Below are 21,841 nucleotides of genomic sequence, written 5' to 3' on the forward strand. Positions count from 1 at the left end.
GACACATTGGGGAAATCAAAACAGCTTCTTAGGGGGGTGGGGGCAATCCCTGGGTTAAACCACCCTGGCCTCACCCACACCATGAATCTTAATCTTTGTGCCAGGGCTTTGCATGGCTCTTCCTTCTCTTCCTTGTCCTACACCCTTCCTTCCCTCCCTCCCCTCCCTTCCATCCCCTCCCCTCTGCTCCTACTCCATCTGCTGCTCCTCCTGGCCAGGCTCCCCCTCAGTTGGCACAGCAAGAAAAGAGAACAGGATGGTTATTTTTATCCTAAGACACTGCGGGGGGAAGGGGTGCCATCTGACTGAGAAGCACAGCTCCTGTAGCAGTTGGGAGGTCAGGAGGAGGCGGGAGGCCCAAGATCTCCCTGGGAAGGAGCCACAGATTTGGGTTCCAGAGACCAGGCAGGCCTGGGAGAAGCAGTGCGGGACCAGGCATGGGGAGCTCCGAGCAGCACCACTACAAACGGCTGTGCAACCAGACGCAAGTCACTCGATGTCTCTGGGCCTCTGTCCCCACCTGTTCAAGAGGGAGGGAGGCGAGCCCTGCCTGTCCCCAAGGCTGTTTTGTGAACATGAACGAAATGGAGAGAACCCTTTGCAAACGTGGTGCCAAAGTGAGCACACATGGAGGGGTGGCAGCCCGGGGACATGCTTCTTCAGCCTCCGAGCGGGCCCCAATTCTGTGAGACTGACCGCAAACGTAGCCGCTCGTGTCACCCGGCGTGTCCACCCCCGTTTTTTTTCACGTTTGATGACTTTAATTACATAAGCAGTATGTGAATTCACTCTCCTTTTCGGTGGCGGCGGGGGGGGGGGGGGGGGAGGAAATAAGGCCTTAGGAAAAAGTCAAATCTTCTTTACCAACCCTCCCCCAGACCCTTCCTTCCCAACCTGGACATCACAACTGCAAGCTGCATGTTTCCTGTATCCTTCCAGAACCCGTGTTATACCTGCATCTACAGCATATGTTGTCTGGACACATACCCACAGGTGATGGATTGTATTGTTTAGGGGTATGTGCTTTAAAAAAAAAAAAATTCCATGCCCGTCATTCTGCAACCTGCTTTTTTTCCATGACAGTGTTTTTGAGATGCTGTTACATAAATATATTAGCATTTTATTTAGCCAGCCCCCTGTGGATGGACAGTTAAGCTGCTTCCAGTTGTTCCCTGTCACAAACGACCCTGCAATGATATTCGTGTCGATGGCCCCTGGGCTCATAGAGACCTCGTGGGCACCGAACGGCTGGACTGGAGGGTTTGATGATGGTACTAGATGCCCCCTTTCCACGCCCCCCCCCCAAAAAAAGTTTTGCCTCCATCTTTAAAAGCAAGTCGGGAGACTGAACGGGCTCCAGGCTGGAGTAGGAGGTTCCCCTGAGTGAACTGTGCAAGCAGAGGGGGGCTGTGCCCAGCGCCAGCCCCTCGCCCTCTTGTCGCAGCTGCAGCTCCAGGCTCCGCAGCCCCTCGCCCTCCATGTCCATATACTGCGATGCTCCCGGGCACACACAGCCTCACTGTCTCTCCTGCACTGAGATGCGGCTCTCTTTGCCATCCTCCTGCGCCACCGGCTGGCACCAGTGTAAGGTCTCCTGCACGGGAGCGGTGGAGCAAGGGCCGGGAAGGTACTCCATCTCCACAGGAACTTGCCCTTTGCCCTCTGGGTCCTTAGGGCGGTGGCGGCAGGCCTGGTGAGCCAAGGGGTGAGGGTATCCTCAGCCACACCTCTGAGGAGCTCTCCCCTCCAAGGGGATGCTCCCCAAGCCCTCTCCCCTGCTTCCCCACTCAGGGCAGATTCCATGGGTGCCTCCTGCCCCCTGCTGGCCACACTAAGGGTGTCAAGAAGCTTCCAGTGGATTCAAGGAGGTGCCCCTCCGGTCTGGCCCATGGCCTGCACCAAGGCCCCACGTACTGGATGCCAGGAAAGAACAGCCAATGACACCATTGACTTTGACAATGGTGCCGGGGCAGCTCTGTGGAGACGTGAGCTCTGGGGATAACAAAGGCTGGCGCTGAGGGAGGGGATGGGAGGAGCTCTGGATCCCAGGAATGGGACTGGGGGGGGGGGGGGGGGGTCGGGAGGCAGAGTAGCCAGTTCTGCTGTCACCCCACTGGCCACAGGGCAGACCCCGAGTCAGTTTTACTGCCCTAAAGGCAACAGTGAGTCCATCTTCTTTCCAGTTTGCCAAACTCAGAGCCAGTGCCCCGGGGTGACCTACCTTTTTGGGCAACTTCCCTAGAGAGAAAAAACAAAGGGGTGGGGACTTAGTAGTGAGGCCAGATAAGGAAACAGGTAGCCAGTTCTGCTGGACCTTCTCCTCCCTCCCTGCCTTCCTCGTCACCTCCCTGGGGACTCACAGAAATAGGCAGCCACCAACAGGAGCGCCAACAGGACCGCTGCAACGATGGGGATCACCACCAGGGCTCTCTTCCGATGCTTGGTATCTGGAGAAATGGAGACTTCAGCGATGGCTCCCACCCCCATGCCCAAAGCTGCTGGACCTTCCCAGACTTTACAACCTCCCACGCCTGAGCTCATCCACTGGGAGGCTTCAAACAGGTGGCCCTGGTGATTCGTGGCCAGCAGATGTCTTTAGTATGACCAGCACATTTTTAAACTATGTTAAATATTTTAATTGGGGGGCAACTGCAGATGTAAAATCTAGATCTCTGGTTTCTCTTAGAAGCGTGGAAATCTAGCCCCACTGGACCAGCAGCCCCACCTGGCACTCACTGGCCAGAACTGAGTGCCGGGGCTCTCCACCGCTCACCACGCTCCCCCTCCCTCCCCACCCTGTGCCCAGTGCTGAGGACCTGCGTCATCATTGTTTATGTCTGCACTGTTGCCTTTGTTATAGAACAGTGATGGCGAACCTATGACACGCGTGTCAGCACTGACACGCGTAGCCATTTCTGATGACACGTGGCTGCATGCCGAGGATGAAACATTTGCTGCTCCTGAGGATGAAACATTTGTAACTAGAGTCTTGGAGTTAGTTTTTTCCTCAAAGTGACACACTACCCGAGTTATGCTCAGTTTTTTGGCGAAGTTTGACACACCAAGCTGAAAAGGTTGCCCATCACTGTTATAGAAGAATAGAGGGGGAATTAAAGTGTTTCTTATACCTAAGTTTCCATTCCAAAAGAGAAAATGAAAGGAAGACTAGGAGGCAGGGCAGGGACTAGGGTAAGGCACATACTTTGGGACAAAATTTAAAGGGATACAGAAAAAACAACTCAGTAATCAAGATAAGTAATATTTGAATGTCATGTTTTTAAAAATCAAATCACCAAATTATGGCCCACAGGTTGGCTGATTGTTTTGTTTTTTTTTAATAAAGTTTTCTTGAAACCAGGGCCAAAATTAGGCTCAGGCAAGTCAGGCAGGGTCATGCAAATGCAAGGTTGGACCATGGCATTAGTTAAAATTTTATAGTTTGTTCATTATGGATTTTTTTGTATTGGCTTTTATTCTTTTTTGAATATTACAACAAGATATTGCTTATCTTGCCCTAGCTGGTTGGGCTCAATGGATAGAGCATGGGTCTGCAGACTGAAGAGTCCCAGGTTTGATGTGGCCAAGGGCACATACCTCAGTTGGATGCTCAATTCTTGGCCTCAGTCCAGGCGTGTGCGGGAGGCAACCAATCGATGTGTCTCTCGCACGTCGATGTTTCTCTCTGTGTGTCTCTCCCCCTCCCTCCCACTCTCTCTAAAAATCAATGGAAAAATACCCTTGAGTGAGGATTAACCAAAAAAAATGTTATTTATCTTGATTACTGCATTTTTCAGGCACCCCTTTAAATAGTGTGCCCAAGGTAAATGACTCGCTCACCCAGCCCTGCCAAAAGGAAGATGAATGTTTAAAAAAAAAAAAAAAGCAAAGAGTGCATTTTTCTCACCTCTGACCTTTTTCACTTATTAACATGACCTGCCTAGTCCCTGAGTCTGTGATCTGTGCTGTAGGCCAACCTCCTGGTTCTAAAATCAAAGCTGAGGCCCTGAGAGGAAACCGTGTCCCACTATGCTGGTCCTTGAAGTGTGTGGGGCTGCAGAAGAGCTTCGGTGAAGCCCTTCCACCAACCCACTCAGGGAAGTGCTGTTATCATCCCACTTTACAGATGAAGAAACTGAGGCTCCAGAGGGGAGCTGACTTGCCCACCCCAACTCCTCCTCTCACTTCCCCTCCCACTCATTGTTTCTATATGCCTCAGGCTCCCCGTGTATTTCCCTACCTCCCTAGCCTGCCGCCAGGACCCATTCTCCAGGACTCACCACAGACAGCATCCGTCTTGTTAGTCCCTGCCCGCAGCTCCACCAGGTCTTTGATCTCACAGCTGTGTGGACACACATGTGCACACACATACAGAGAGAGAGAGAGAGAGAGAGAGAGAGAGAGAGGAAGAGAGAGAGAGAGAGAGAGAGAGAGGAAGAGAGAGAGAGAGACTTTAAAATACACAGAATAATTATATAAGCATTTATAAATATAGATTATAAGTGTAAAGAGCAAATCATTTGTAGATTATAACTTTTGAAAACAAGTCCATCAACTCAGACTTCAAAAGCAAGGCTAAATAATGTATGTCATATAATGTATCATATGCTTTTCTAAAAACATTACTGATTTTGCCCTAAAAATAGAAAATTAAAATGAATTATTCAAAAAAACTTAAAAAAAGAGAGAGAGAATGAGACATTAAGTTTTCCAACCATACGATTTCCAACCCCAGAGGGAGACCATCAACAACCAGCAAGTCCAGATTCACTCAGCACGTATGTTATGCACCCTCCTGTGCTGGTTACGATGCAAACTCTGTTCTCATGGCACGCGTGAGTGCAGAGGAAAGATTATTACGCATCTTGAAGGGGTAATAATTGGAGTGTCTAATGAGTGCCAAGCCTTGTGATATAGGCTAAAGTGAACTGGGAATTGTTCAGAGAAAAGGAGATGAAATCTGCAATGGCAGGAATGGAGAGATGATCCATTTGGTTTAAGGCAAGGCTTCTCAACCTCGTCGGCACCATTGACATTTTGGGCCACATAACTCTCTGTAATGGGGTCTGTCCTGTGCACTGTAGGATGTTTAACAGCATTTCTGGCCTCCACCCACTAGATAACAGTGGCATCCCCCTTCCCAATCTCGGCTCCAGATATTGTCAAAATTGCTTAGTTGAGAACCTCGGGTTTAAGTGTCGTCCAGAAAGACTCCCCTGGAGAAGTTAGGTCTGAGTCGGCCTAACTTAGAGCAGCGGTACATTCCCATTAAGCAGGACAATGTGATACAGAGATTAGGTGGGTGACATGCCAGATGCATTATGGAACCATGGAAAAGTTGGGTCTTTAGAACCAGATCACTGATAGAACCAGATCATTGCTAGTCAACCATGAAGGTTTCAACCGGATTCAGCTGTGAGTCATATCAGCATCCAATCAGATGACTTAAGTCATGGGAGGACTCCGCTGGCCAGAGAGCTCACAGGAGAAATCACAGAGAAGTGGCCAGCCAGGAGGCCAATGAAGGAGTCTAGATACAGAAGAGCAGGTCCAACATGTTCCTAGGAGGAGGAGGAGGAGGAGGAGAAGGAGGAGGAGGAGGAGGAGGAGGAGGAGGAGGAGGAGGAGGAGGGGGAGGAGGAATGGTCGAAGAGGGACATCACAGAGAAAAAAAAAACATTTCAAGTGGGGGGAAGAGAGAGCAAGTTCAAAGAAAGCATATACATGAGGAGAGAGTTTATGAGCTTATAAAATACTTCTACAGGTCTTTTCCTCAAGCCTCATGAGACGAAGGTCATTCCCAACTTCCAGCTGAGGACACTGAGGCTCAGAGAGATGAGGGTCACACACTGACACAGGGCCACACCCTTCCTAAGCTCAGTGAGGCTGGAACCCAGCGCTGATTCTACGGCCCCACCGTGCCACCATTCATCAGTCAACATTTACCAGTACAAATTTACTGAGCACCTACTATGTTCTAGGCACTGGTCTAGGCATAAGGGATGTATCAGTGGAAGGGGTGGGTAGGGGGGAGGGCAGCCAGTCTCTACATTTAAGGAGTTTGCAATCTATTAGAGAAAGGCCGACAGCAAACAAATGACCAAGTGTATACGAGATGCCGCAATGTGTGTGGACAATAAGTGTTCACACATGAGCACGTTTGTCTATGGGAGGACATGCAAGGAACAGTGTCTGCCTCCAAGAAGCACTGGATGGCTGAGGGACAGGGGTGAAAGGGAGACTTATCACTGTAGGCCCTTCTGCGCCTTCTGTCTGAGGTGCCTATCTTACCCATTTTTTAAAATTAAATGTAAAACGTTAATGGGGCATGTATTAAAGCGTATTCCAGGCAGAAGAGTTTGATGCAAGAGCATGAATAGTGTGTTGAGGAGATTGCAAGTAGCGGGATGCGGGAAGAGGTCAAGATATGGAGCTGGAAGGTCAGAGGCCATGCAAAAGAGTCTGGGTTTTGACCTAAAGGCCCAGAGAGCCGTGAAACATTGTAAATAGGGAATGCTGTTCATCTAAAATGAACTGCAGAAAACTCACTTTGGCAAGCGAAGGGAGAACCAGATGAAAAGGGGAGACTAGAGGTGGGGAGGTCAATGAGGAGGCTAAGGCACCATTCAGACCACGGTGATGAGGCCCAGGCTAAAATGGCAACACTGAGATAGTGAGAAGGAGGAGTCTTCCAAAACATCTGGAAGGCAAGAAGGTGACTGATTTGGAGGTGAGGGGGGACTATGGGACAAGTGCCCAGAGGCATGGTGGTGGCTTTCACCGAGGGTGAGGGGAGCAGGAAGGTGAGCCCATTTGGTGCCTGTGGGTCACCTGCAAGGAGATATACCCTCAGCCATTGGGTTTGACAGTCTGGGATCCAGGAGACAAAACTAGACAAGAGAAGTTGATCGGGAACCACCCGAGAGAGATGGTAGCTCGCAGCCATGAATATGGATGGGATGGTCCAGGGAAGGCAGGCCAAGTGATTAAAAAGTAGAGCAGAACAAAGGCCTAAGAAACCAGTTAAGGAGGACCAGGGGAGGTAGAAGGAAAGTAGGAGAGGTGTCACCATGTACCCAAGAAAAGAGAGTTTCACGAAGTTGGAGGGATCAACAGTGTCTGTTACCACCAACAGACAAGAAAATGCTAAAAAGTGCCCATTTGGTCAGCTGTCCATGAGGTCACTCTGGTGTTTTACACGTGTGTAGTGGGTGTGGACATGGGAGCCGGGGCTGAAGGGTAGGTAGCAGGATAGGAGGGAAGCAGATCCCATTCTTGGGACAGGAAACACCAGGGATGAGTTCTTATACCTCGTCCAAGGATGACACTTTGCATAAGCGGATGACACATTGGAGAAGAAGCCGACCAGGCAGGGTTCGCAGATGGTATCAGAAATCCCTGTAGCTGGGAGGGAGAAGGGGGCATTCATCATCACAATGGACTGCCTGTCTGGCTCTCGGTCTTCCTGCTTTAAGCCCTCTTCCCCAGCATAGAGCCTTCCCCCCCCCCCCCCCCCCCCCCCCCCCGCTGCAGCCCCTAGGAAGGCTCCTCCCACTGCCCTCCCAAGGCAGGCACCCTGGCAGGAGCCGGGATGAGAAGGGTTCGTTTCCTGCTCACTCTAGGAGACACCCTGATGTAGGTTGTGGTCTCCATTCCCTCCACCTCTGGGCTGAGTGCCCATTGCCCAGCCCCTTGCCTTTGGCCCTCAACTCTTCCCTCCTGCCTCTAGAGCTGATCCTCAGACAAGCCACTTACCGATCTCCTTGACCCCAAAGCCAGGGGGGCAAGAGCTGTGTGGGGTGCAGAAATCACAGGCCTGGTTGGCACAGTGTAGGCCTTCATTACACGTGCAATTCGTGTCTGTTTCCAAAGTGCCTTTACTCTGGACCAGGAGTCCTACGTCTGCGCAAAGATGGGTGGGAAGGATAGGGACTCTTGCTGGGGACTCTCTTGAGCCCCACTCCTCACACTTCCTGCTCTTTTTTTTTTTTCTTCTTAGACCCTCTTCCAAGTAGGGGTAGCAATCAAATTCTTTAACAACCAGTACAGCCTAGACTCCAATCAATCCAAACAGACCCTGGCTGTCTATTAAAAAAATAAAGGAATGGCTGCATTGTCAAGAATGAGCTGGAAGTCCTAGCTGGTTTGGCTCAGTGGATAGAGCGTTGGCCTGCGGACTGAAGGGTCGCAGGTTCGATTCCGGTCAAGGGCACATGCCTGGGTTGCAGGCTCGATCCCCAGTAGGGTGAGTGCTGGAGGCAGCCAATCAATGATTCTCTCTCATCACTGATGTTTCTATCTCTCCCTCACCCTCCCTCACTGAAATCAATAAACATATATTAATTTAAAAAAAAGAATGAGCTGGAATATCAGCCCCACTCCCAAGCACCGGTCCCCCACAGCCCACACACTGGGGTCGCAGTATCTGTGCGGATGGCAGTGCCTCTCGCTGCTCCAGGTCCCCATGAATTCGCCTTCACTGCAAGGGACGCATTCCGTGTCAGTCACCGCCGTGCAGTCACTCACCAGTTTCTGTCCTGGAAAAAGCATCAGGAAATGAGGCAGCTCCGACCAACTCTGGGAGCCAGACATTCACCAAACACGGATCAGGCTGGGCTTTAGGGCAGAGGATTCACAGGTGACCGTCTCAGGCCCTTCCAGCCTTCAGAGTCAGGTCAGGAGTCGGGGGTGGGGGCAGGGGCCAAGGAAGATACAGGAACCTGAGTCCTCAGTGGGCACAGAGGGAACCCAGAACGTTCTGACAAGCAGGGCAGGGATGGGAAATCCCAGGGGCCATTGAAGACTCAAGTTCACAGGTGGCATAGGGAAGCTGCATCTGCCAGCAGACCACGAGGGGTCCCGCTAGGAGGCTGGAGGTGGGCGTCTCACCTGGCGGGCACAAATTACAGCACTGACTTTGTATGGGGTATTGCTTTCCACTGCATGTAGTAGATGGTTCTGGGTGGACCTAAAAACAGAATTGGGCAATTTGAAGGGATCTGGAACTCTCTGCTGTAGCCTCCTTGGCAGGAAGGTGACAAGCAGCCGGGAGAGGGGTGAGAGCAGAGGTGGAAATCCAAAGCAGAACAGTGGGGCCTGCCTTCTGGTCGGCATGCTTATTTTTAACTAAACTGCCAACTGATACGGCTGTAAAAGCACCCAGAGAATCATTCTGGCCTTTTACAAAGCGATTGTGCGTGAACCTCACAATGGTCTCCGAACTAAACAGATCTTCCTTTTGTCTGGACTCCTGACACTTTCCTCTTCACAAAGATCCAAAAGCACGTGAGGACCCCGGGACCTCCCCTGGAGCCCAGAGGCTGGCTGCTTCAGCTGGTCCTAGTCCTCAGTGGGGGCTATATTTAGCACCTGGCCTGCTTCCTTCTATTATTCTTCTGCTCCCCACCCCTTTCCCGCTCCAAGCCTCATCGTGTTTTTCCCCTCGAAGCCCTCCCTCGTGAAATGCCAGAAAATTGTGAAGCTGGGAAGATAAAATCCAACACTCTCACTTTACAAATGGACAGACTAGCCCGGCTGGTGTGCCTCAGTGATTGAGCATTGACCTATGAACCAGGGGGTCACGGGTTCGATTCCTGTTCAGGGGACACGCCCAGGTTTCAGGCTTGATTCCTGATAGGGGGCATGCAGGAGGCAGCCGAGGGATGATTCTCATTATCGCTGTTTCTGTCTCTCTCTCCTTCTCTCTTCCTTTCTCTCTGAAATCACGGAGTTTCACAGTGATAGCATCTGAGTGAGATGTCAGGTCTCAGTACTCTCCCTCTCTCCACCAGCTTGGCTCTCACCCGCACTTTTACTACTTCCAGGTATGACCCATGCTATTAATTACTTCTCACTAAGTCAAATACATTTCTTTTCAATGTAACCCTTCTATCATTGCCATGAGAGAGAACCAGTCTCACGTCTCATAAATAAAAGGTAACCCTAAAAATAAAATTCAACAGCAACTAAACAACGTTATGAAACTCCAGCTGGTTGCTTTGCTTGCCGATGCCCTCCACCCCAGGCTGGCTCTTGATTTTTGTTTTTAAAAGGAGGATTAGCAAGCACTTGAGAAGTATTAACTAACTATATTCTAGTTCCAGAGACTTCCTCCTTCAAGAAAAAAAACCAAAGGATTTAAAACAGAACTGTAAAGCGCATCTCTGTTGTTTAGTTCGGTGTGCGTGTGCTCCCCACAACCATCCCACGCTTTGGGAACAGCAGTGAAAAGGGCACAGGTTCGAGAGACAAACAGCTTAAGGCTTTTTGACTTTGCAACACTTACTAGCTATTTGCTTCTCTTCCTCTCTAAAATGGGGGTAATAACACTTGCCCCACAGTTCAGGTTGTAAAGATGAGAACGAACATTTGTGTGTGGCCTGGCACCGGGTCACATAGTAGGTGCTCATTAAATAGCAGTTTTAATTATCGTACATTTGTGAGGATCTGCTTGACTGTCCAGTGTCCTGGCTCTCTGGCTGCCTGTTCAGGATCCTGCCTAATGGGTGGCTCTCGGTCAGCCATAGCTTACGGAAATGTGTCTTACCCCAAGTGGGGACGGAGACCGAAAAGGCTGCTGCCCCCATCGTCACACCACAACATTCACCTGGGAGCAGGGAGAGCCTGTGACGGTTCTCCCTGCAACACCGAGGACCTTCCCCCCACATCCCAGAGCCATGAGAGTCCTCCATGCCATTTCCAGACACATGAGAAATACGGTTCCTCCTCTGAAAGTTGGTTAGTCCCCAGCTCCCACTCCATAGCTCCAGTCCTTCTGATACAAAGGCGTTCGGGACCAAGGCTGGGAGACTCTCACCGTCTGAGAGACAGGCTCAGGCCCAGGCAGATGCAGATTTATATCCAGGTTTATATCCTAGCTCTGAGAAGTTTGGCAAGACATTCCTTCTCTCTGGGCCTGTGTCCTCGTCTGTGTAATGGGGAGTTAAAAGAAAGCAGACAGAGAGCACATGGAAGGCAATTTCCTCAGAGCCTGACGCACAGGAAGCTCTCGATAAGTAGCCGCTGCCATTGGAGTAGTCACAGCCCAGTCTCTACCTGGAGCCAGAATTGGGAGTCTTCTCCTGAGAAGCCCAAACCAGCTTCACTCCCTCCCCTGGCTCTTCCCCCTCTCCCTCCTACACGGCCTCTCTTCTTTCCAGCTCCCCTCTCTTCTTTCCAGCTCCGCCCCGGGGTGCTCCTTCCTCCCTGAGAGCCTTTGCTTAGAGTGAAAAATGAGAGTTCTGGGACCAAAGTAGCTTCCCCGTGGACTCTCTTCCCTTACCAGCCACTCCATGGCTCATTCCTGCTCAGACTCCATGCCAGAAACTACAGCCCCTGAGAGTAGGGGGAGACCAGAGGGGCTGGGATGAGAGGGTAAGGTACTTGGGGGATTCCCAGCCTCCAGAATGAGGAACTACAAAAATACACTTAAACAAAAAGTGAGACAAATGTGGGCTTCTGAAAATCCCGGAGATATGCTTGACTGGGCATATCTGAGCCCTCCGGTGCCCAGAGAAACCCTTTCTTGGGTCCCCTGAACTATGCATCTCCCCCGCAGGCCCCCTAGGTCATCTTGAATTCAGGATGCGGAGACATGGCCTTGAGCATTCCTCCTAGGTTGGATCACCCCTTGTGCCCACAAGATGCCCTGGAAGAAGGCAGCCCAGCTGGCAAGGAGATGATAACCACTCTAAGAGCTGGCATCTGTCCGCACGCGAAGGGACAGGAAACCAGCCGGAGCCTCCCCTTCCCTCGGCCCGCCTTCCTTCCCGCTTCTGGCCGGCCTTGGAGGCAGACCAGACGCCCGCCTTTCCTGATGCAGGCTGGAGGCTCCCCAAACCGCAACCCCATCCACGCTGTCCAGGCACGTTTCCTGCAGTGCGCCCACGTCGCACCCCCTGTGGGCTACCTGGAACCCCAACCTGGGAGGGGAGGGAGGCAGCCCACCTAAGCCAGCCAGGACCCCAGGGTACCTTGCCCAGCTTCCGCCCACCCTTCCGTCCTCAACAAAATCAGGTAGGAAGATCCCTCCCCCGAAGTATTGCTCCTCTTCCCGTTCCCCTCGCAAATCCCAAACTCCCCCGTGGGGTCGGAGCAGAAATTCCACTCACGGCGGCTAACCAGCAGCCCACGAGGAGATACTGCAGAGGCGGACGGACCATGGCGAGGTCAGACACCGGCGGCGCGGGAGAGCGCGGGACCCGATCTCTAGTAGCTCCCGGGCCCCAGCGGTGGCCGCGCCCACGGAGGGGGCGTGGTCTCCGAGGGCCAATCGCGGCCGGCCTCGCTGGGGAGGGCGGGGTTCCCGGCGACTTGCAGGTCTGGGATTTCCCCAGGATCTTCCCGGATTCAATTTCCCCGGGGAGTTTAAGGACGCGCTGGGAAAGGGGATGGAGGGTCCCAGGGAGAGCCCTTCCTCCTCCGCCCCTGGGACTACGAAGGCCACGCTGAGGAGAGGAAGGAGCCAGCAGGCTTTCCCAGGGGGCGAAGGAGGGGAGAGAGATCCCCGCAGGTGCTGGGAAGACACCACAGGGACCCCCACGGTTCTCGCCCCGCCGCCTCCGGGAATCCCAGCAGAACCGAAAGCGTCCCCACCGCAGGCGGAGAGGCCTAAGGAAGTTCCCCCTCCCCATCGTCCAAAAAAAAACAAAAAAAAAAAAAAAAAACGGGAAGGCCACAGCTGGGTTGTGGGGAGGAGGACTGGGGAGGCGTTTCAAGGAAAAGAGTTTCCCTCTGAGAGTTTCGCTCTCTTTCAAAGGAAATTCCCTCGTATATGCCCAGCGTCCCTGCCTCCCATCCATCCATCCATCCATGCAACCATGCGCCCCACCACCACCAGATTCTATTCCATCCCAGTTTCCATCTGTCTCTAAGCACTTGAGAATCTTTTGAGACTCCGACCCTCTTGTTCTGCAGAAACACGCACACACCTTTGTGCTCACCTTTCTCCAGTCTGGCCCTCCAAGCCTTTCTCGAATCAGTGTGAACGGTCTCTGCTCTGCAGCACACAATAGACACCTGGTTTCCTGGGTTCTACTAGGCTCTGCCTCTGATGGGTGGTGCCCTGGAGCGCAACTTTTCCCCAACTGTGCACCAAGAGGTCCCTGGTTCAATTCCAGTCAGGACACATCCCCATCGTGTTGCTCCCAGATTTGAAACAACTGAAGAACTAGAACTAGACAGTGGTTGAGGTTATAATCCTCCAAGCTCTGAATTTCTGGACCAGGCCAAAAGACCAGGGCGTGCAGAACTGGGGGGATGGGAGAGGAGAGGGCTGCTAACCCCATTCTCCTGGCTTCTGATGCAAAGCGCCCTGTGGATTTTACCGCTGGAAGCCATCCTCTTTTCCATCACCTCTGCCACTATCCTAATTGAGAGGCTCATCATCTTTCACCTGGACTGTCCCAACAGCCTCACTCAGTCAATAAATATTATTGAGCCCCTACGATGTACTAGGCAACTCTAACAGCTTTCCTCTCTCCGTCTTCCCCCTCCCCTCACCCCCACTCCATCCCCCTCTCATTTATACTGCAATTCCTTTTATAAACCCCACATCTAATCTGATCAGGACACTCCACTGCCTAAAAACCTCTTTGGGCTTGCCCAGCTGGTGTGGCTCAGTGGTTGAGCGTCGACCTGTACACCAAGAGGTCCCTGGTTCAATTCCAGTCAGGACACATGCCCAGGTTATGGGCTGGATCCCCAGTAGGGGACTGGATCCCCAGCTTCAGGAGGCAGCCTATAGATGTTTTTGTCTCTCCCTTCTCTCTCTAAGATCAATAAAAACATATTTGTTTAAAACAAAAACAAAAACCTCTTTGGGCTCCCCTATACCCTCAGGATAGCCCAAACTCCTTCTTGCAGAGCAAGCCCTTCTCCTCTCAGCCCAAACCTCTGTCCCCACTCCCCACTCACTTCCTGTCATGTCCTCCCATGCATACTGGCTTCAGCCATGCTCACCTCCCAATTTTCCAAACACACAATTGTCTTTTCTTACCGTGTCTTGCTGTTTTCTTCTTTCCCTTCGCCTTCCTGAAGCCAACTTAAATATTGCTTCCTCTAAAGTCTCCTCTTAACAACCTGAGACACAGGTAGATACTCTGCCCCACCTTCTCCCTTCCCCCGTTTTCCCACAGTGTTATCGTGCTGGGCTATAACTCCACCTGCCTGCCCACATTTGATTGTGAATTCCTTGAAGACAGGACTAAACCTATCCCAGTCCTGGGCACATAATAGAATACCAATACACAATCATTGAATGAATGAGTGAGTGAGTGGGCTCAGTAACTTATTCTAATCACAGCCTCCATCAGGAAGGAAGTGGAGGCAGGAGCTGCAGAGCTGATGGTGGTAGCACAGACCTCAAGCTGGTGGTCAGATGCCAACAGTGAAGGAACACTTGAAATCAGCGTCCAGGGGATTTCATGAAGCCACCCAAGCTGGCCCAGAATGAAGCGAACATTAAAACATATTTTCCCTTTTTAAGCCGCTTCAAAAAAAACAAGCACACTTTTAATTCCCTTTGGGTGCGGGGGCATCACTATAATAACTTCAGCCATTATTTATTCTTTATTTGCTTGATTTCAAAATTGGGCCCTTCACAAAACTGCCTTGGAAAGTAAGCACACAGAATTAAAACATTAATTATATTATATAAAACATATCAGAGCAGCAATTAAAGCAGCTTAAATTAATGTGTGAAAGAATAAATAGTTATCTTCGGTTGCCCCATGGGGCGAAGACCAGATAGAACAAAGGGAAGATATTTTAGTGCATGTATATCCCGAGGAAACATGTGCTGGCAGGCACAGACCCAAAGAAAGCATAGAATCTACTTAGTCTGGGAAGAGTGTGTCGGAGAAGGAAAGAGAGAAGATGATTTACGTGAAGGATGGCAATATTTCAGAGTCTATCAAAGAGAACTAGGAAGGCTTCAGTGAGGGGAGTAGGGCAAAGGGCAGTAAAAGAGTGGGGACCCAGGATTTTGGAATCTCAGAGAAAATGGCCTTCATGGGGAAGTTGGGGGTCATAGGGCCGGGTGAAGGGGTAAGAAGTGTGCCTGAGGGTTAAGTCCATAGCACTGCCACAATCTGGCGACCAGATGGTTCTACTATGCAAACCCCATCGTGTTGCTCCCAGATTTGAAACAACTCCCCGAGAGCCCTCACCTCTTAAGCTCACAGGGCCCGAGGCCATGGACTTCCTGGCCTGCATGTCTAATGGTCCTTCCTGCCTTCAACTTGCTGCTCCAGAAGGTGGTGTCCCCTCTGCCTGTAAAGCTCTTCTCCACTCTCCTTTTACTGGACCAACTCCTCCTCGTCCTTCAAGGCTTCAAGGCTCAGCTCAGGGGCCCTTCTTTGGAAAGTCCTCTCCACCAGCCAACCTCCCTGGGCCCTTTCAGTTTTCTGCGGCTGCTTACCTATGCAAGACACTATATTTCAATTACTCTGTTTACTTGTGAAACCAGTGTACCGAGGCGACTCAACTCGGTGGGGCATAATAATGAAGCTTTTCCCCCTAATCTCAGCCTTAGCCCTGTTGTGTTGATTCTCCCTTTTTCCATCCCTTAATGACATCTCCAGCAGATTGCATCATTTTTGGATCACTTTCTGTTGTTAAACCTTCATCCTTGAAAGCTTTATTCTCAAACTCAATTTAAATCTCATTTTATCTTCTCCCTTACTTATCCAAGGGTTGACTTGAGCCAGGTCCCTGCCTGCTTGGATAAAAGTTTTTTTTTTGGGGGGGGGGGGAAGGAAGCATGGCCTGGTTGGGAGACATGCCCCAGCACCCTCCCCCTTATTGACATTGAGAGGAGGGAGTGGGAATAGCCCTCTGCAATAGCCTTCTCCCTCTTGTCAACACTGCTTCCCTAGCCAACCCAGAGTGGCAAGTGTCCAAATATGGTTTCTCCTGGGGCACATTAAGTTTCTTGGAGGCTTCGCCACTGCCCAGTTCTCTGACAGAGGACATCCAGCTCAGATTTGAGCTCTCCTGCCTTGCCTCACTACTAGGCTCCTGCCACTGGGGAGACCCTTGTGCACAGCAGTCAGACTGCTTGGTGGGATATCAGAAATCCCAGCTAACTACTGCAGGTTCCACTTGACCCAGAGAAGCTCACGCATCCTGGCCAGCTGCTCCATAGTGACCCCTCTCTCCCCTGCTCAGATAGGCACAGGGGACATCAGCAAGTCAACTACCAAGTAGATCCCACTGGGGGACAGCATCCTAGCATCCTTTCTTGCAGTCACCCCTCAATCTCCATGCGAGACTCCCAATTAAAGTGGGAAAGATTGTCTTCCACCATAATATACAATATATTCCTCAATAAAACCAGAGAACTCCTCCCTCATCAGGATTATTAAATGGACAAGGAAAAAGAAAGTGATGTTTTGACTAAGATAGAGGGTCAACTCTGCCCCCTGTAGCAAACTTTCGAGGGAAAGTATCTGGCTCCCATTTGGAATGCAGAGTACATAGGACATGTTGGCTTGGCCATGGGCTAGAGTGCCAACTCCTAAGTAACAGGAGCTCCCATTCAATAACATTTGCACTGGGCCATCGCTCCTACCTAACTTGATTCCTAAAAAGGAAGATCTTTATAGCCCGATGCCCACAAAGAGCCCATGAACAAGCTGGATGCTGAACAAGTGTTTGTTGAGTGAAGGTGGGACTATATGAGACTGAAGGGATCCACCTGCGCATTCCATGCTGTCCTGGGTAGCTGCCAATCTTCCCCAGATGACTAGCCTCTCCAACTGGGATTCCCGGGTCCAACTGTGGACAAAAATATTTTCCTTCAGCTCAGCAGAGTAGGGTTGGGATTCATCAGAGGGAACTGAAAAACTCAGGAAATAACCCAGCCAGAAATTAGGGAAACCCAAGAGCCAGCAAAACAGATGGGTGGGAAAAACAACAGATGGGTGAGTTTACAAAGTATAGATCTTTATCTTGACCATGGCCTAATCATGATTTGATTGATCCTGATTCCTAGAGAAGGAAACCCTGGGTCTGGTCCTCAGCCTTCATGGGCTCTGATGTCTGGAATAAGAAATGGCTTTGGTTGGGAGAAGGTAATCCAAATTCTTCACCGTGGCCTCAAGATCCTAGGTGATCTCTGGTTTCTACTGACCTCTCCCTTCACTTGCCCACTTGCTTGCTACACCTTACCCATTCAGACATGTCAGTTCTCACCTCAAAGCCTTTGTTTGTACTGCTCCCTCTACCTGAAATGCCCCTCCTCCCACTCTTCATCCGCTGACTCTGCCTCACCATTCAGGTCTCCTGGCAAATGGTACCTCCTGGCCCTCCTGGATCACCTTATCTAAGGTGAAGTTCCTCCACTACCAACCCACCTTCCCCACTGCTGTCTTCTCTCATAGCTCCTGTTCTGGTCAGGGTTGTCATTTGCAAGCAAAAAAATACAGAGCTGGTGAATTTAAATACGTACAAGAGAACATTATTGAAAAGGATGAGGTGGCTCATAGAATTGAAAGGAAGGCTGAAGAATCAAGTTCAGGCAGGAACCACAAGATGTAGAACATAGACAAGGCCCTGCTACAGAACAAGTCTTACAAACCAACTCTATGCTAGCCAACCTCCAAGAGGGTCCCCCAGTGAGCCCACCTCCTGGTCTTCACAGCTTTGTGTAGTCCCCTCCGCCATTATAGCAGGGTTGGTCTACTAGTATGTGACCAATGGAAAGCCAGAGCAGTAATAGTATGTCACCTCCAAGATTAGGTTGTAAACTACTGAGGCTTCATTCTTATGTGCTCTGTCGCATGTTCTCTGTCTCCCTCTCCTTCCTCCCTCCCACCCTTCCTCTTCTTCCTCCCTCCTTCTCTCTCTCTCTCCCTCTCTCCCCCTCTCCCCCCACCACCCTGCTCCTCACCAGGCTCTCTGGAGAAGCCAGCTGCCTTGTTATGAGGATCTTAATCAGTCTTTAGAGAAGCCCACATGGTGAGAAACCAAGGCCTCTGGCCATTAGAAGTGGATCCTTCAGCCCCAGTGAAGCCTCAGATGACTGCAGCCCCACCTGACAACTTGGCCGCAGGGGTCTTTCTGGTGAAAGACCCCTAACCAAAGCCACCCAGCTAAGCTGCTCCTGGATTCCTGACCCACAGAAACTGGGAGATAAATGCTTGTCATTTCAAGTCTAAATTTTAGGCTAATTTCTGACACAGAAACTTGAGCATCATTCCCTCAAGGTTCAGAGTCTTGGGAAGGAACATCAGAGGGGCCACACCCCATATTCTGGCAGCCAGGAGGTCGGAAAAACTATCTGCACCTTCTTGGCCTCCTTGGTGGATCCTGTCCACCCCCTCTACTCCTGTCCAGTAAGAAGGATGTGCAAAGGCCAAGCAGCCAAAACAATCCATTTGCCCTGCTATATCCCCCAGAACACTTGCCATGAGTGGCAATTCTCTATGCAGGATGGTATTTTTCTCCTTACCTCATCCCTCATCCTCTTCCTAAGTTTGGGCATACACCAAAGTCTAAAATCAGGAAGCAGATATTCTCCCAGCCCAATAATATGAGGGAAATATCCTCAAAAGTCAAGTATAATTTCTTTTAAAATCCCAAACCCCGAGGAAAGACGTAAGAATATGAGAAGGTAACTTTTTCTCAGTGAATTAACGGAAAAAATATATAAAGTTTGGGAATTGAGATCAAGAGATATAATTCTGCATCTTTTTGTACAAAGCACAGTGAATAATCAAACCTTTCCTGTTCAAGATATATGTATGAAACAGATACTTTGTTATACACCAAAAAATTATCCATGGTCCCATTCCCAAATTAAATCAATGTTTTTATTTGTACATGTCACCTTTTTGTCCTTGTTCGTATGTACCTTCAGATTTTTCTTCCCAAGATACCATAGATATATTTTCTGTTTTACATTCTCCTATAACATTATACCATACTAGAGGCCTGGTGCATGAAATTCGTGCACAGACAGGGTCCCTAGGCCTGGCTGGTAATCAGGGCTGATCTGTGGGGTGACCAGTGGGGTGATCGGGGCCCCTGCTCACACCCGCCTTGGCTGTCCTAGCACCGCCTGCTCGCCAGCCCCACCCCCCGCCACCGCCACTGGTCAGAGCCTGTGGGCTGGGGGCAGCTCCTACATTGAGCATCTGCCCCCTGGTGGTCAGTGTGCATCATAGCAGCCAGTCGTTCCACCACTGGTTGGTCTGCTGTTCAGTCGATTTGCACATTAGGATTTTATTATATAGAACTAGAGGCCCAATGCACAAAAATTCGTGCAAGAAAAGCCTTCCTTCCCCTGGCTGCCGGCACCGGCTTCCCTCCAGCACCCAGGACCCGGGCTGCTTCGCTCCAGCCACCGCTGCCACCCACCAGGACCTGGGCTGCTTTGCTCCAGCCGGCGCCAGGCATCTGGGACCTGGGCTGCTTCGCTCCAGCTGCCACCACCACCCACCAGAGGCATGCTCTGAGGCGCGCCATGGCTGCTCAGAGCACACCCCCAGCCCTGGTGTGTGTCCGCTGGGGCTGGGGGCAGCATGCAGCCCCCTCCCGCCCATCTGCACGCACAGCTCCTCCTGAGCCAGTTGTGATGCCTTAAGGCAACCCGGCTAATTTGCATATTACCTCTTTATATATATAAATTATTTACACTTTTGTAAATATTTATTTTTTTCTTTATCTCTATACCTCCCTCCCCATAACAGCCTGGCAAGTATCCTTATACCTACTTAATTATTCATTTCATAAGAAAAGGAATCTATCATTTTTTTTTTTTGTAGTCACTTTTCTCACTTAACAATATATTATGGGAATCATTCCAGGTTAGTCGACATAGACCTGATACATTCTTTTTTGTTTGTTTTGTTTGTTTTATTGTTGTTGTTAATCCTCACCCAAGGATATTTTTCCCATTGATTTTTTTTTTCTTAGAAAGAGTGGAAGGGAGGGAGAAATAGAGGGGGAGATAAGAAAGAGAGAGAGAAATATCGATGGGAAAGAGAAATATGGACCAGCTGCATCCCCCACATGTACCCCCACACACACACAGGGCCAGGAATTGAACCTGCAATCCAGGTACCTGTCTTTGACCAGGAATTGAACCTGTGACCCTTCGGTGCTCAGGCTGATGCTATAACCCCTGAGCAATACCAGGCAGGCTGACATCCTCTTTTAATAACTATTTAATATTCCACCACGCAAACTTGTTACAATTGGTTCAACCATTCTGTTGCTCTATACTCAGCCTACATTCAAGTTTTAACCACTATGAAGCATGCTGTAACAACACATATCCTTAGACATTTGTGCTTTTATTTCTGTAGATTTCTAAAAGTGGAAGTTGTGAGTATATATATTGCATATGCTAACAGGTATTTTCAAAATACTTTACAAAAAACACCAAAAAACTTGGAAAATATTCATATATAAAAGGACTTTACTTTGCATTCTCTCCATCTCTAGATGCTATCATTCATTTTAATATTTGACAATTTACATTTTCCTAATTATTTGTGAAATTGAATGTCCTATCAAATGTTTATTAACCATTAGGATTTCCTCTTCCATTAAGAAACTTTGCCCATTTTTCTACTGAACTGTCTTTTTCTTATCAATTTTATTTATTCAACAAGCATTCATTGAGCACTTACTATGTGACATGTGTTGGCATTTTACCATTGACTAGACAAAGTTCTAGCCCTAATGAAGAGCTCTTTATATAATAACTAGAGGCCTGGTGCACGACATTCATGCACTAGCAGGGGAGGGGTCCTCAGTCCAGCGGATCAGGCCTAAACCAGCAGTCCGACATCCCTCTTGCAATCCAGGACCCTTTGGGATGTCCGACTGCTGGTTTAGGCCCCTGAGAGGTCCTGGATTGTGAGAGGGATGTCCGATTGTGGGAGGGATCCCAGCCTGGCCTGCGGGGATCGGGCCTAAACTGGCAGTCGGACATCCCCCAAGGGATGTAGCAGTGCACCAAGTGGCAGGCGGCCAGGGAGGAGCCAGAACCGGGGCCAGGTGCCATGCCACTCATGCTTATCCCAGCCTGCTGCACCTGCTGCCACCGCTCAGTAGTGCTGCCACAGAGTCGGGAGAGGCTCCCACCACCGCAGCTGCGCTCGCCAGCTATTCGTGAAATTGACTGTTAGCCCGGCTTCTGGCTGAGCAGCACTCCCCCTGTGGGAGTGCACTGACCACCAGGGGGAAGCTCCTGCGTTAAGCATCTGCCCCTGGTGGTCAGTGCGCATCTTAGCAACTGGTCGACCAGTCGTTCCAGTCGTTTCATCATAGCAGTCACTTAGGCTTTTATATATAGATGACATTAACTCTTTACTTTGTCATCCATGTTGAAAATCAGCTCAGGCCCTAACCGGTTTGGCTCAGTGGATAGAGAGTCGGCCTGAGGACTGAAAGTTCCCAGGTTTGATTCCGGTCAGGGGCATGTACCTTGGTTGTGGGCACATCCCCAGTAGGAGGTGTGCAGGAGGCAGCTGATTGATGTTTCTCTCTCACTGATGTTTCTGACTCTCTATCCCTTTCCCTTCCTCTCTGTAAAAAATCAATAAAAATATATTTTTAAAAATCAGCTCAGATATTTAATTATACCTCTAGGCTCTCCCATCCACATTTTCTGGTGGATAGTTAATAATTATTGTTTTGTATTTTATGATGTAAAAAGACCTAATACTAAGTGCCTCTAACCGTTAGTTTCTTAGAGTAGAAGGAGCACTTAGTCCAATCTCTTGTGTAGCACCTTGTTGGGACCCCACTCTCATGCCTGACCCTACTTCAAGTACCTGTGACCTTGGGGGGTGCTTTTATGGCCACAAGAGCATGTTTAGCTCTTGAGGGAGGC

General features: G+C 50.1%; 1 protein-coding gene across 1 annotated transcript; it reads right to left on the reverse strand.

The window, feature by feature from the left end:
* Nucleotides 1–820: 820 nt before the first annotated feature.
* On the reverse strand, nucleotides 821–12,232 carry CD40 (CD40 molecule). Its single transcript, XM_079785255.1, has 9 exons — nucleotides 12,108–12,232; nucleotides 8,887–8,965; nucleotides 8,409–8,534; nucleotides 7,753–7,899; nucleotides 7,308–7,401; nucleotides 4,278–4,339; nucleotides 2,361–2,447; nucleotides 2,222–2,238; nucleotides 821–1,690 (listed from the first exon to the last, which is right to left on the reverse strand). Exons 1-9 carry the CDS (start codon nucleotides 12,156–12,158, stop codon nucleotides 1,517–1,519), a joined length of 837 nt encoding a protein of 278 aa, XP_079641381.1. The 5' UTR covers nucleotides 12,159–12,232; the 3' UTR covers nucleotides 821–1,516.
* Between the last annotated feature and the right edge of the window lie 9,609 nt (nucleotides 12,233–21,841).

Source organism: Cnephaeus nilssonii (assembly GCF_951640355.1).
Source record: "Cnephaeus nilssonii genome assembly, chromosome: 11".
NCBI classification, from domain to species: domain Eukaryota; kingdom Metazoa; phylum Chordata; class Mammalia; order Chiroptera; family Vespertilionidae; genus Cnephaeus; species Cnephaeus nilssonii.

What these genes read in the sequence shown, in the direction of transcription:
- CD40 (XM_079785255.1), bottom strand. Translation starts at nt 12,158, where the DNA reads ATGGTCCGTCCGCCTCTGCAGTATCTCCTCGTGGGCTGCTGGTTAGCC. An exon ending in TGGGCTGCTGGTTAGCCGCC is followed by an intron (nt 8,966 to 12,107) that starts GTGAGTGGAATT and finishes TTCTGTTTTTAG; the next exon opens with GTCCACCCAGAACCATCTAC. An exon ending in CTTTGGGGTCAAGGAGATCG is followed by an intron (nt 7,402 to 7,752) that starts GTAAGTGGCTTG and finishes TCTCCCTCCCAG; the next exon opens with CTACAGGGATTTCTGATACC.